At 35.9% G+C, this 16,769-nt stretch overlaps 1 protein-coding gene across 6 annotated transcripts in view; it reads left to right on the top strand.

Moving 5' to 3' along the window:
- Positions 1–16,769, top strand: part of LOC126835250 (pleckstrin homology domain-containing family G member 4B-like) — a 145,793-nt gene that overhangs the window by 78,880 nt on the left and 50,144 nt on the right. For all 6 annotated transcript variants that reach the window (XM_050567707.1, XM_050567708.1, XM_050567711.1 and 3 more), the window contains one exon: positions 9,483–9,948. In XM_050567707.1, coding sequence (XP_050423664.1) covers positions 9,483–9,948 — 466 coding nt within the window. The remainder of the gene's footprint in view (positions 1–9,482; positions 9,949–16,769) is intronic.

Raw genomic sequence — 16,769 nt, 5'->3', positions numbered from 1 at the left:
TAGTCTACAGCGTTTTTTTTTTTTTTTTGTCGTCGTTGCGCTGACCCACAAAACTATAGATTGCTCGCAAGTACATGTAGCAGCGCACTCGCGTCACATAATACCTTTACAAAACAAACGACGATAGCCAATCCAAACAATGTTAAACGCTTATTAGAAACTAATCTCGTATTCATTGCGGTCCTATAATGTTATGTACGCGAACTCGTGTTGGTCGAAAAGATTTAAACGCCCAGGCCCAGTCCAACGGCAATAATTGCCGTTGAAAGATATTAGTCATTTTTTTGCTTTGTGTATTCAATGTATGTACATATATGACACTTGTATTATGCGCACTATCTATTAGAATACACGCGCGGTCGATCGCGCACAATCCTCTATGCCTATATAGACTGTCGCCGATTGCTGCTGCGCCCATTCTTTCTTGTGTGCAGTATCCATCAAATTTTTTCGGTCACGAGGGTCACAGAGGTATTTCTTTTTCAATAATAAAGCGCATTAGCATCGTCGTACAAATGCACACACACACACACATATACAAATATAGTAGCGATGGCGCGCCGGCTGTGGTAAATGGTTTTGTAATATACACAAGATCCTAGCTCATGATGCGATGGATTTTCTTCGACGCTAAACGTTCATAGTCTCCGTTCGTGTGTGTACAATATTATTTTACACGTTAGTTTACCGCATTTACATGAAGAATTAAAAAAGCAAGAATTAATAATTTCTGTATCGCGAAATTAGCATTGCCGGCTTAAGGGAGTTTTAAACAGTTGTAGTTGTAGTAGTAGCCAGCTGGGGAAATTGAAAATAAAAACAAAGTGTCTTGTAAATAATTTATTGTACCTATCATAATACCGGTTGCCGCCACGCCGACTAGTACGCGGTTGTGGGACACGCGGGATGGGTGTTTCTTTTCGATTTAAACTGGTTTTTAAACGGTAATTGGATCGCCGCCCTTGACTTATTTTGTATGAGCCAACTGTCCAAGTCCGAAGATCAATGGCTATTAATCATCGCCGTGATCTGCGGTGGTGGCACCGAGAAACTATTTAATGTCCCTACAATATACACTATTAGTTATACATTACACTCATGCATGTACAACATGTCGTTTACGCTTATTTTATCTGTTATGGTACAATAACCTGTGTAGTAAACACTAAACAATATTAAAATACAGTTTAGTCGATAGATGTTAATTAACCAAACAACTCTATTCAGAATGGATAGGATTACATCAAGCTTTGTGGTGACCGTTTATCCTATAGCGCGTTTATGCCTTGTGCGGCTAGAGTTTTGGCTGGGTAATCTAACTCCTAATAGAGTGGGTAACTATAGTATTTTGTGCTCGATTAATACCTTTTGGACAACGATCGTTAATTATATTTATCAAAAATAGTCGAGTCAACTGGTCGTCGAAGAAAACAACAGTTAATCGTCAGCTAATCGCTTGGCTCGTTAAACTAGGTATCAAAATTATAATAATAACGATAAACTTAACGAAACTTATGTTATTATACCTTGTATATACTTGTTCATTTTTTACCTACGATAGCCCAGGAGGAATGAAATATATTATGTATTTTAAGGCGTGAATGAACTGACAGGTTTATGCGGGGCGTTAAAAAGGCCGTTTTACTTAGGACAGAACTAACACCAATAGAATATTGCATAATAAAAAAAAATATTGTCCGGATAATATATTATTATAATATTAAATGTTCTTGGCTCCAGTTACGTTTGTCGTCGACTGTTTTTGGAGCCAATCCAATTAAAATTTTAACCGCGCACCTGAGCATTTGGGCTTAGCACAAAAAAAAACTTCAATTGTTCGAATAATCGAATCGATAAAGAACGACATTCGGTGAAACCGGATGTCACACGGTATTACCATAATATTATATTCATAATAACAAATTATTTTTCTGGGGTTTAGATCTATACTCGTTAAAATGTGACTTACAGTCGTCTGATACAACGCACATTTAAAGGACACCTCTTGCATAATTCATATTTTGTCATTATTTTAACTGTATGTTTTTAATTTATGCATGGGCTTTAACTATAATAATGTAATACAGGTTCGATTGAAACACTACGAGTCATTTTAATCGATATTCTGTTAACGACTTATGTTTTGAATGACAATAACTTGTTTAACGTTTATGGGAATTCGCTATGTTTTGACAGCTGTTGACGATAATATTATTTTTTAAATGACTAAATGTCAGATTATAGATGTCGATATTTAATTCCCGGTTAAATTTTCTTCTTAATAAAAGTATTACGTTAAAATCCGATGCATATCATATTTTCTTGAAGAAGTCAAGGTTGTCACTTGTCTACTCAAAAATGTATGTTTGTTTTTATTACAAAAAAACTATACCTGTAATTATCATCAAGTCCGCTTTAAATTCATAATGACGAGTTTGCAATTTAATAAAATACTCGTTTCGCAGTCATTGCTTGTTAGATTTCCGTTTTTAAGCCGGTCGCAGGACTCTAGGAGACTAGAAAGTCTATATAATCAGATAGTGGCCTGCTAGTCTTATCATGACTTTACGCGTGTCGCCATTTTTGTTCAATTAACTAAAAAAAACGGTGGTTATCACTAGATAGAAGTCGTACGCTTAATGGCTAGCAGAAAATATTTACATAGTTTTGACGATCTTAATTGTATTATTATCATAATTAGTATGAAAATTAAATATTTCAACTGCGACAACTGATAAGAATGATATAAACAAACGGTATTGCTAACAAACATTCGCTGTATTTGTGTGTGGTTACAAGTAGGTAATAGTTTATCGACGTGATGTGTGCACCAATCCATAGGATTTGTGGTATACTCGTTTTTAGGGACGAATCGATTACAGCATGATATTCGACCGATGATCATGGTACCATAATGAATACACTGTACACAATACAATATAATGTTATAATAGTCGATAAATGATAACCATTATTATTACCGCTACACTACAGCAGACCTCCCTACGCGTTTTACTGTAAACGGTAGCAAAAAATCTCATATCCTCTCCTGTTTCTTCGCGTTCATACTAGGTATACAACCCGTCCAGTTCATCGAAAGCACAGTATTGGGTAATTCAGTGTTGCAGATGAGCTAAAGACTGTTGCATAATTTTCGTTCTGATAATATAAATCTTGCATGAAAACAAGTAGACTCATATTAATTATATTAGTGTTTGTGTCCACATTTTTAGTTATTATTTACTTAAAATAAATGAAAACCGACGTTAAACAAAGTAACTTTGGCAACACGTCTTCTGTGCTGGTTGTTTATTAACCCTTTATAATTTGAAAACGTAACGGTCGCTAGTGTACAAGATAAACTGGACAGTAGACGGGCTATACCCACTGTTTTTTTCACAACTCCTCATTAAAGAGAGATATTATGTTAACACTTGTTGACCCTCTTTGCATATAATATTCAATCCGAGACCGGTTAATCATTTTCGCTGTACGTTTTGTGCAGATTCACCCGCGTCAGACATTGGTGCGATCGAACGTGGACGGATCAGAAGGTTATTGATTTACACAATATTTGTATAAGTCCAACGAAGTGGATGGTAAACGCATACGGTCGTGCCATCTTAGTAGCAAGTTTCTTGCCGCGTCGGTACACCGTGTGCAAAGACCATTGACGACCACGGCCGCTGTGTAGAAAGCGACCGTTTGCCATATCTCGTAGCTATTATATTGTAGCGGTGCCTGGCATACCGGTGTCCTTAGATAGACTTTGGCAGTTGTTTTTCTAATACAAATTCGATCCCAAAACGCGATACAGAACGTGAAAGTGTTTGGAACGGCCGCGGCAAAGAACTGCCGCGCGGAGGTGTGGGAAATTTCGAGCGCGTTTCCCGATAACAATCGATTTCTCTGTTTGACATTCGATGTGTGTTTTGATACGAGACGCATTTGTTTTGGTTTTTTCCCCGCGTGACATGCCGCACACATGTCGATCACACGGTCTTATCGCCGTTCCACTTGCCCTAAGCTCTCCACTATGTACCAATCAGCCAGGGTGACGTGGACGGTCACAACACGGCCCAGGCTTGTTTACCTGACAACCGGACGCCGCGAAGATACAATTTTTTTTATCCTACTAACAAGTACTTAGACCGCCGCACTTTCATTTTTGTTGAGGAGCGTCGAACACGAGTTTTGTAACATATGCCTATCGACCGTTCCTGCGACTCGAGTCCCGGCGTAGGCAAATGAGTATTCGGTGTTTCGTATCCGTGTTAGACTTAACGACTACCCAGTGTATTAATGTGCGAATTAAGGTCACTGTGAAATGCAAATCAACCTTTTCATAACACAATATGTATAACGTGCGTGCGAATTTGAATTTTTTAAAAATCGGTAGAGTACTAAGTCAGTTAACTGACACTCAATTGAATTAGCCCGAGAAACTTGCAAATTAAAACGGCTGTGCAAAAAGTAAAACCCAAATATGACTCGTTTTGAAATCGAAATTCGGTAAAAACAAAATCAGTTTTTGTTGAGTTATCAAAACTGATGGCTATACAACTGTGAAAAAATACTTTGTGCCTACGGTTCGGTTACAGTGAACTTTGACGGGAAACCAGTTTGTATATACGTGGACTATTATTGATTTGGCCGTTGCTTTGTAAGTCCACTGTCAATAAACCGTAACGTAGACGTCTGCAGCGGTAATTCAAAAACCTAGAGGTAACGGTCACGGCGTAAAATCAACTCCGAGTATGTACAAAATTATTTTATTCGATTGCCGTTCTACGTTAACGGTTGTGTTGCGATTGGTTTGCAATACAATAATAATAATATTTTATTTTATGAATGGATGAGATAGATCGTTCTTCTTTCGTTGAGCCGAACACCCAGTTGATTCCCACGGTTTAGTAAAAATAGTAGTCTCGTCGATTAGTTTAAAGAAATATGTACAAAAATATGAGTTAATAAGGGCCTTGTTATTGCATTCTTAAAATAATATTAACATTCTAGTGTAAAAAAGCTAGCAAAGTGTGGTCGGAGCATAGTGAGAACAGTGTAGCCACGGAATTGTAGGAATTATTATATCAGTTTTGAAAAGTGATGAAATACTTTTAAAAAGAAGGATACGAGTTCCGATGCGAATCTGTAGATGGTAGAAATATTAAATATCGATAAAATAGTACAATTAGGGTTAATAGTCTTTAATTTTCATAATTTGCTTATTTTTTCACAAAAGTTTTATTTCCAATAAGTTAGTCTGATAGTATATTATCACACTAATTATAATTAACGTACAATACTTATGTATATTTATATGCATCGTAACTTATTTACATTTTTAAGTAAAGATTTTTTTTGTGATCGTCCGAATGACCTCGGCAGTGTACCGACCCTGAACATATTTTATTGTACATCCTCTGGGCTAAAGACTTCTCGACCGTGGCCGTGACGTCCCGAAGGCGCACTGTATTTTACCTTTATGGCGTGTACCAATGGCCAACGTTTAAGCAATACCGATAAATTTCAAAATATATATATATATATGTTTATAAAAACCGGTGATAATCGATATTGTTGCATGCACTGAACGATTGTTCGATTGCACATGCAGTTCTCAACTGCCTGGTCGGCTGAGACGTCGTTTATCGGTCGTTTAAATCCAAATATTGCAACGTGCCCGAAAATAATTAACACGATGAGTGTTCAGCCCCGGGCGCCTATAAACAGTGCTTTGCGCATTTAAATCTAGTCTTAACGATAAGGCGCCCATATTTTAATAGTATTATTATAGGCAGGCATTGACCGACCAACACTCGTTATGAATTCAGACGGCATTAAGATCCGGTCCGATACGCGACCTATGTGTAATCCGCTCTCTCTCTCTCTCTCTCTCAGCACCTAACGTGGTACATAGGGTTTTGGGTATTCCTCAATCCCATTTCGAGTATTAATAATCGCGATGGCGGCAGTCGTATGAGACAGGATTTTGTGGCGTCGTCTGCTCGGTATTGAAATCTCATCGAGTGGACGTCATTACGGATTATGTATTTTTGTTTCATCAGTCTTCTCCTTTCCCCCCCCCCCAACTTAGGTTGCCACCATCTGCCACCATTGTGTTGATGGCAGCTGACGTCACGTCACTATGGTGTTTTTAATATTAGTTCCATGACCATGTTAGTTTATGTTTCTCGATGTCGTATGACAATAATCTCCTTTCAGCGACACGTTATATCAGAGATCTGTACCCAGTCTGGCTCTTTTTATAAAACATTTTTGTGTATTTTGTATGGTGATAGCGGTATACTAGCTTAATCATAGAATAGATTAAAAACAATAGGGCCACTTTTAATGTAAACAAAAAAGACTACCTTTTTTTAAAAGACCTAGTATTATACACAACTAAAAATATTAATCTATAGCTTATAGCTAAAATAACATTAAAGTGGTGTAGCCTTAAGAAGATGGCCGCCCCGTTTTTGTGTGATAAATATCTTTCCAATATTAATTTTTATCTGTGTCCGGGGCCTGCATGTATCGTGCGCTCCTATTTTGACGTCGTCTCTTGGTTTCTTCTTTTTTTTTCTGTTATTAATCTTCTTCGTTTTCGTTTGGAGTGTTTTTCGTAACATCGAGATAACTCTCGCGAAAGTACTGCGCTAATTTGCTTACCTCGAAAAGTTAAAAGACTTATTTTTAACCCCCAACTACATTCCAATGGTGTACAGACCATAAATTACGGTACAACTTATTGGAATTTCTTCGGCATTACTGTTCGGTGGTCTACTTTAAAGCGGCTTTTTTTTTAGTCGATTTATGTACGTTGGTATAATTTATAATTCTATTCAATTTCAATAAAATGTTCGTTTGATAGCGTACAAAAAAAAAAAAAAAAAATGTATTGTACGTTTACAATATTCGCACTCTATAGTCAACGCCTATGTTCACATTAAGTACATTATTATATTACCATTGCTCGCCCCAGAGTGTGCATACAGTTCATGTGAATGTTTGTGCAAATTCCTACCGTTACTTTGGGCCGCTGGATCGCCGGACGTATGCAAATCCAAATTACACGGTCGACACGTCGTCCGTAGCCCAAACAAAATATTTTACAATGCCCCAGACTCCGGTGCTATGCCGTTGTAGAGCGACCGGCCGATTCGGTTTGCGGAGACAGGGTGTGGAAAACCAATGAACGGTAACTAATGCAATGGTGTGTATACCTACTATTAGAAACAAGCTGGTTATTTTTCCTGCGATCCTTCGCTCTGACATAACAAAATAAAATGTGAATTACTAGGTATTATCAAATACTGTGCCCCAAATATATTATCATCATTTCGTCGCGTTTCCACATCCACATGATCGTATCGACATCTGCAGAATACAGGAATACCTACGCAAAATGGTACAAATGTATTAATCGTCGATATACAAGTGATCAGTAATAATCACCCCAGTGAGTATAATCTTATACGCTGATTGTTATAATATTATACTCATTTATATGTATGTTAACGTATAATCAAACAAACTTATTATACTATATGCTTTAAATTAAATGCGAACAGAAGACTGAAAATTATAAATTTAATGTATTTTTTTGTTGTATAACAAATAGAAACCCTTAGTGCCGATCGTTTTGTATATTTAGTATCTACATACAAAACCATTAATGGTCGATTTATGATTATACCGTGTTTTCAGTTTTCCGGTTACTTTAATTTGTTTGGAAGTCCGTCGTCGGTTCGCAATCGTTCAACTGTTAAATTGGTCGATTGTTGTTACTTCCTGAGGGTGTACGCTCGCGGCTTTTGTAAATACATAATTCTAGAGGCGACCTAACTCATTTCAGTCAGTTCAGATAGTATATCCGGGGGCTTTGGATGCCCCCACGCCGTTTGCTGAATTATACGACTATTGCTAACCTTGGCTGTTTGTTTAAGGTTCTCTGGTAATAACAAATTGCGACCTTATTAAGCGCGTCGAAAAAAGGAGTCGGTTTCAGTTTTAACTGTAAATAAATACCTACCATATACTAGCTGTATGGTTGCTGTATATTTGGTTCATTAATACAATTGCAATATATCATCCTCGGTGTCTAGCGTTATATCCCTTACCTTTCCAAGAGGTGGTTCAAGTTCGATTTCCCACATGATGCTGACTTTTTATTTTGTATTTTCTTACTTTTATTCTTTTTTTATTTATTAAAAAATTTGTATTTATTTACAATCTATACAAAATATGTATAATCAGCAAGTCTGATGACAAAGACACAGTGACAATAATGTAAGAATAGGAAGGCTCTCAGCAGTGCCACTTGACCAGAATATAACTTTTATTCTTAAATTTAAATTTACCTATGTTCTTCTGTTATCTACAAAATACAAAAAAAACCGCATGTAAATCGCGTCAGTAGTTTTGAAGGACAAAAATAAGGATTATACTTGCTATTTAATTATGGATTTAATTTTCTGTCAAACAACATTTCGGTCGGCGGCGAGCACGGATAGCTGATTTTTTTTACTGTTAAACAACGACCGGCAGTCTGTCAAACTATACGAGGTTTTAAAAATAAGTGTACATATTTCATTTTATTTTAAATAGTTCAAATCTACCGCAGTATATCGTCATCCGAAAATGGCATCGGTATACACATCTACACATCGTTACCAAAACGTTTTCCGGTTTGAAAATAATTAGACGTGTTTAAATCTGTATCTTTGACCATAAAACTCATAACTTACTCAATTAAAAAAATAATAACGGTCTCGGTGTGTTTTTTTTTAATTATTATTATAAAACCGTTTTAAGTATATACTTCGGTAAAAAAAATTCTAATAAAAATCAACGACACTAACCACCTATTGCACATAAATTGTTTGACACTGTCTATATTTTAGGAAAAGATTACGAACCATTGTTATTAACAACGAGGTCAATGCGTCGATTTAACATCGGTGAAATCTTAAACGTCTCATGTAAATATTGACCTTTTTTTTTGCATTCATTGACCGATGGAGCTATACATTTATTATTTATAGACTTTGCCTATGATTTCTGTGTGTACAACGTGTATATGTAAAGTATTACACCATATACAGTATTCAATTATGTTACTGTAAAAACCGTTCGTTTCCGTTGTGTATGCTAAACACAAACATAAAGTTAACTGATTGTGAGACTCGCGTTTTCGAAATAGACGCTGGTTTGGAATTGTTTACCTAGTTAAATGATGATAACAAATTTGGAAGTGACACGCTTTCGTGCGTAGCAATGTGTTGAATGCTTTGTTCATTAAAGCTAAAAAAAATGATTGAGCGCAAATCCGTGGTTATATTGAAATATTTAAAACCATTGTTTGTTAAAGGCTAATAAAAAGAGGGTGAATACTTTTTTAGCTTTGGGGTGTTGATAAAATAAACTGTCATCGAGCCAGCGTTTTAATATATAATATGTGTTTTTATTGTTCACAGTGTTGCGATGCGTGTACAGGGTGGCCACTCTCCCACGGCCGGCAAGGCGTGCTAACTCACTTGGCGGCACCCACTTTTAGCGCCGCTGCGTCGGACGCTTACCTTCTGCTCGACGTCGCCCAGATCGGGCTGACGCTGAACTGGGTAGGCGCGGGTGCCCGGCTGAGTGTCCGTCTATCCACGGACTCGTCCGCCATGTTGGCCGACGACTTGGAACAGTTGAGCACCACTCTCAAGCATTTGGTGGCTGTGGTCGACCGTTCGGTGCATCGCGTGCCCCTCGACCGTATCGTGTATCCGTGCAACGGGTGCCTGGACAGGGCGTGCGCTGGCACAACGGACAGCTCGACGGCGGCCGTGACGGACAACGTCGAACACGAACATAACGCGTTTGACGCGGATAACTCGATACCGCACATCGATTCGGACCCGGAGGACTCGACGCAAGACAAACGCACCGATAACGGTAAACGTTAATTATTAATTATTAGTAGCACTAGAAGCGTTGTGTGACAAAGTTATTTTTTATGCAAATCCAAGTTCATAATCTTCTCTTGTATAATATTATCCACGCTGCATCTACTGGTTACACTGGTTTTCATCACAGATAAAACGCTTTGATAGTAGGTGCCCGTGGTAATTAATTTTTTACAATTTACAAGAAATTACTATGCTTATTGATAACTGAGATTGCTTATTATGTCACGCAACACCTCAATTATTCTATAAAGGTTATTCTAGCAACACAAAAATCATTTAAGTTTCAATGAACTGCCAGACGGCTGTTAAATGTCCGAGACCCGTCCCTTTATCACAAATTATATCGCTATAAGTCTAAATAGGTCTTCTCGGATGGTATCGAATACTCAGTGGGAACTGAATTGTGTTTGTGTTGTTAAGGAAGAAAAAAACATAGCTTTAAAAACAACTAATTACAATAATAACAACAACTAACTAAAATAATTTCAAAAAATATGAAATGTAACTTCTACATATTATTGTTAGTTTTCATGTTCCCTTAAAAACAATTTAAAGTGTCATCAACTTTCTTTTTCTTTATCTTTTCTATTTTTCTTTTCTTAAATACTGACATTATCTGGGACTGAATGGGTAAGGGGATTTAATTTGTTAAAGTCTAAAACCCAATACGTCGTTTGAGTTAGTTAATCTTATCCTGAACTCATTTCTTATTAAATTACAATACTAATATCTGAACTCCAATTATTTCATTTGCGGATCATATATCGTATGTTTGGTAATTTGACGATTTTTCCTTGTCTTTCGACTAAGACCAATGGGTGGGTTATATTTTTCATGAAAAGATCAAAGTTATTCAATCTGAACACACGGTGTAAACATATACTAAAACAAGTTATGCGTCCGTGTCGGTTTTCTCAATGGCGAAGACCGAGAGGCTATAAGGGACACACATGCTCTTACAGTTACGGCAAAGTAACCGTGTTGAGTTATGGCCGTCATATAAAGCGTTCATATGTGTAATAATCGTGCGTAGAATTACTTCTGAGTCATGTCTATTTTCCCATAAAACGAGTCGCTTTTTAAGGTGTATTTTTAGAGAACTAACAACCATTCCTTCGGCGCTTGTGACTAATTGTGAAGTAAATTGAAAACGGGGCTAGCGATGGTCGGCCTCGACGGCCTAAGTTAGAATCAAATCCTATATATTAACGCCGAAAGATTGCCGCGTGTATACGACTCGAAGGTGCCAAAACACAACTTAAACGTCTTTAGGCTCAAAATTAGTACATACGACTGTTCAAGCACACTTGTTTTATAATTGAATATTTAAAATTATATTATGTAGCTGCTGACGTGCAATTATCTAGATTCTGTAATATGATTACCCTGAACAATTGAAAATTTAGTTGCGCCCACTATCATCTTACTACGGACAGAATTTTACTGAACTTCCAACAGTGTCCTGACATGTTTAGGTCTCTACAGTACGTGCTTATCGACAGTCAAGTATAGTGGATGTACTTAAGCCCACGACAACAGTTCATGATTTACGGACTAGTCACTAGAGTCATTTCACTTTTTCGTCTTACAACTCATTTTGGAATATGTATAAAAGTGAGTTTAGAAAATGATCGTCAAACTATGGGTATGTATTAATAACATATTGTTCGCTTTTATCGTGCTACTCGACCCGTCGGTTAACGGTTTTATGGTAGATACTAGAAGGTATTCGAACGTGTTGAGTATGATTTTTACTTTTACTTATTAATTATAATAAGTTAAGTGTCGATCGTACCGATGAAGTATTGGCGTGTATTTCACGAATTATTTTATTCAGACGAAATCATCTTCTAATCTGTCAGGGGAAATTTCTAAAAGTGTTAGTTTTGGATGTAAAGAATATTAATATACTTGAGATTTTCTCATTTCAAAATCACCTTTGATCGAACATGGAATGTATACAGTTTTCAAGTGCAATCAGTTTTGGAGTTTGACGTTGACAATATTTTCCTAGACGTTAATCTGTTCGTTGAATGGTTGTCTAGTTTCATTCATTTTGGTTATTTTTAGAACTGGATAAAAGTCGTATAACTAAATTAATCTGTTGTTATTTATATTGGTGGTCTTATAAAATAAAATACCTAGATGCTCGTGTCAATGTTTAACAGTAATTATGGTTTCAAACAGAATTACACTCATAACCACCCGGAGTTAGATTCGTTATATGTATATTCTATAACAAATATATATATATATATATATATATATAATAAATTGGTCTTGAAGAATATTTTTTCCCGACGGCGTCACTCCCCCCCCCCCTTCTGCATCAGCGTTGATGGTATTAATGAGAAAAACACGTTTAAATTAATAACATCGACATTTTTTAAATTTGGTTTAAAAAAAATAGGTTGTTTGATTCCCACGCTTGTAAGACTCGTTGATGGACTTGTAAAATGATTCACATTTATTTTAAGCATAAATTATATAATGTATTTCAATGTAAAATAACTGTTATAACTTATATAATATGAGGCGTCTAGTTCCAAAACCAGCTAAAAGACATTTTGAAAACGTGTTTCTTTTTTTTTAGTGGCCACACTGTATTACATGGTATGTAAAACTATTATTGAATATCAAATAAAGATTATAAGTTATAAACAACTCAAACTGTATTGAGAAAATCTTGGTTGATTTTAAAATTGCCCATCTGAAGAAATTATTTGTTGTTCGTGAACATTTCCAAAAATTGCTTCTAGCTGGTTTTGAAACTAGACGCCTCGTATTATATTATTATACCAGCGGCTAGTTGATGTACCTTCTTGGTGTACTCAGTTGCACGACTCATTATCATAATATTTCGAGTGCATAAAACCATTTTCGTTAATAGCCAAACAAACGCCGAAAAAACAATTAATACTCGCTTTTTAGCAGTATAGCGGACCAGCGTTAGTGTACTCATAAAATATATGCCCTATCAATTTCGACAAGTAATTCTTCATTGACCCCCGGTTCATTAAACACATTTTCTTTAATTTTGTTTTTTCGTAGCGCCCCGCGTGCAAGTTACATATTAATTGCGAGACACCCTCATGATATCATTGTATTATAATTTTTAACTGTTGTTATATACGAGTATTTATGATATAGTTGTCACGCACGACCGTTGTAGTGTGCGGCAAATTACTGTTGACAATATGTGAAACATATATATTTTATTATAATATACGCGCATGGCGATGGCCAGAAGACTACAGAGGTGATAAGCACACGCCTTATAAACGACACGTTAATGATAAATAGACACTGATTAGTATTCCGGTTTAAATAATTAAAACCGTCGTGGAAATAACATTACCGACCACAAGCGGTCGCATTGTGTTGTTCTTTATTTGTATTGTTTTTTTTTTTTTTGGACCGGAAAAACGGCGAGCAAACAAGTTCGTTGAAACCTGAAACGGTTTAAGTAAAAAAATTAAAAAAGGGCTTCGGCGAACGCCGACGTTATTAATATATTATTGTAAAAAGTTCGTGCGGTTTTTCATTTTTTTCTAAAAAAAAGGGTTCACCTGACCGGACCTCCGGTTGATGTTTCGACGGTTATCACACCAAACGCCAGCTACTACTACTACTACTTTCCGACCGACCCCGTTTTCTGTTTCATCGGATTCGTTCGCGACGTATGACAAGCCGTTTTCCTTCAAAGAGTCTTTTTCTCTCGTTTAAACATTCCTGCCGAACAACCTATCCGGTCCCGTTGCGTTAAAACCGTCCGGTTGACATTTTTAATAATGATAGTACGTTGTTAATATTTTATTCGATTTTTAATGTTAAATCCTCGTACGAGGATGTCAGTAACGAAAGGGATAGGTCCCAAAAACTCGATCGATATAGTTTTGTGTTAACAAATCCAATTAGTGAAGTATCATTTTTTTTTTATGTTTGCCCATTCGCTGCGACGCATCACATTTTTTGTTTTTCGAAAACTTCGGGTTTTCGGTTAAAATGATAGCCAAAGATAAATGTCTAATGTGTCGATGCCCACGCAAATTGTAATTCTTCTATTATTTTTGAATACCTACAATAGTTTCTTATTCGTAGATCTGACGTCCGTTTACAGGACTTATATAAGGCAAAACGACCGTACGCGTCTTGAGCGAGTTCAGTTTGTTGATATAACGGAATTAGAAAATAGTTTTAATGAATATCGTTGGCAAATAAAAAGTGAAAACTCATTCAGCTTATATACATTACATAGGTATAGATGGGATCTATATTTTTCGTGTTCGAATGAAATTAAAATACTAATTCGTCGTCAGCCGTAAGTGTATAATTTGCCTTTGGATCGGTTGTTATAATGATCGAACGAGAGTGAAACCCAATGGCCGTCCACCTATCGCGATAAACCGCCTCCTTCAGCTCACACGGTCATATAATACACATACTTGGACACGATTCTAATAAGGTGCACAAGCATTAAATGTTATTACACCATAACCGGCACATTCATCATAATATAAGGTCATGTATGAAGGGCATATCAGCCGGAGGGCTCGAACAACTTGTGCACAAAAGCCGTGGCATTTAAAACAAAAGAATATAACACTATTGTAAGGTAAAACAAAAGTATATTGAAAACGTCCCGTTTAAACCAAGTGGAAATTGGAATATGCATATAATTTCTGTACAGGTATCGAACGTGATTAGATTGGCGATTTGTGATGTTAAGAAATAATAAATATTATCTTAATTACAAAATAAATACTATTCCAATTTCCGTTATCAGTACAAATATGGTAGTATTATACGCATAAAAAAAATATGTTCAAATTATAAAGTATGATCGTTAATCTCAATATACATAAACGGAGTTCAGTCAAACTAGTTCGGTATAATTAAGTGTGTCCCAAACAAACTTATATGAGTATGGTTTATTATTTTATGGATTATGTTAAACTAACAAACGAGTTGAAACGCTCAGAGTAATAATTATTATGCAACGTCGTTTGCACCAAAGCGTTTCCTGGAAGGAGTTTATCAATTCCCGGTATATATTCGAGTAATTTACTACCCTTGTACATGTTATTAGAGACCATAATATAGGAAACACCAGTTTTATTGAGTCGTTGACATACGCGAGCGATCGGTTTCTGTATATATTGTAATAATCCCAATGTGTTTAAAAGTGTTAATTAGACATTACTATAAACTTGTTTTCTCTCTGTCTGAATTACTTTTCTCATATCTTATAAGTGTGCTGCTTAAATCTCTTGGCGCAGTACAATATTCACTCTTTAAATTAAATTAACGTCATAAGTATTACGGTTTCAAAACGTATGCGCGAGTCTTGCGTGATGAGTAGAAAACCATTACTACTCATTACCAAAAAATGTATACAATGATATATTATATTGTGCGTTTACTATTATTTAAGACGTGTATATGAAGTGCAATTTTCTTCGTTGGTGGTATTTTGTTTTTACTTTTTAATTTCATTCCCGGTTAAATGAAAACGTTACCAGGTAACCCAACAAAACGTTTTGGATAAGTCGCAAAATTACCGCTAGTCGAAGCACTTAAAATATAATTGGTATACATCAGTGAAAGAGAATAGCCCTTTAATAAATAGATACACCGATGCCAATTGCTAGGCGTGTCGGCTCACGTTTGTGTTTGGTCTATTAAATGCTTTGGCGTGATCAATATTTTCCGATACTTTTTAAACTTGCTCAGTCTGTTATACCACACATCAATCCGTTCATCTGGTTTCATCGATTTTCGTTTTATACGTTTGCTAAATATCATCAGAATTTAATCACAGCTTATTTACGACGGGAAATCTAATCGTTCACTGTCGCGCGTTTTTAATCCCTTGGAAGATCTTTGAAAACATCTAATATTATGTTGGTTTTAACTCAAAGAATAGTTAAACTAACAATTAACTTCTTCGTGTTATATAGCTATCGTATTTAACAATAACGAAACACGAATTTCTATTAGTTTAGCTTAACGAACTATAGCTGTAATAATTGTATGAAGATTATCTATCAACGATAATTTGTTTTTACCATAAACATTTTTGATTAAGGTGACCGCCGTAAAGAAGTAACTAAATTTCGTTAAGTTTAAACGAATGAAAACAAATTGTCCTTAGCATGATAATATAATAAACATTAAGTTATACTAGAAGGTTTCTGTTTACACTTCAAATGATTTATAGACAAATACGAAAGTATTTTATATTTTAGCAAGTCGAGTAGTTCTCGGAACAATTTTTCCTACGAGTCATTCTGCTAAAATTATTATTATTTTCTAACCACATTTTTATTCTCTGCTTTTTAGTGCCTTTTATTATTAAATATACTTTCTGACCAGTACTATTCTCCATTAAGTATAAAACAATCCAATAGCATAATATTATAAGTTTGACGTAAATCCGTTGTTAAAATCTAAAGCTTTGCTACTCACGATTCATCATACTTAGAGCGACAGTTTTTATGACCTTTCTACGACATCTATAATGTGCGTACCTATAAGACAATTTTTTCCATTTTAAATTTTGTCACGGCAGCCGTCGCTTTTCACCACTACTAACTGTGTCTCGAATATAGAAAAATCCAAAGCATAAATCTCGTTTAAAATTTCTCTCGATGAGCTGATGGCGAAAAATTAAATGGAGATTAATATATGTACATACATACGCTGCAAGTAGCCTTGAGTGCGGTCGAGTAAAAGTGAATCGTCGCAGTCATTGTCGTTTCGCTTTTGATCGACCTCTATAAATTGCGTGTACTTTACAAACGCGCG

This window comes from Adelges cooleyi, unplaced genomic scaffold (assembly GCF_023614345.1).
Source record: "Adelges cooleyi isolate 19-005CV unplaced genomic scaffold, UGA_ACOO_1.1 ACOO_flye_CR_arks_rails_tigmint_CR_PRNA_23, whole genome shotgun sequence".
NCBI classification, from domain to species: Eukaryota; Metazoa; Arthropoda; class Insecta; order Hemiptera; family Adelgidae; genus Adelges; species Adelges cooleyi.
The sequence above is the reverse complement of the archived record's forward strand: the minus strand, read 5'-3'. Positions and strand labels throughout refer to the sequence as shown.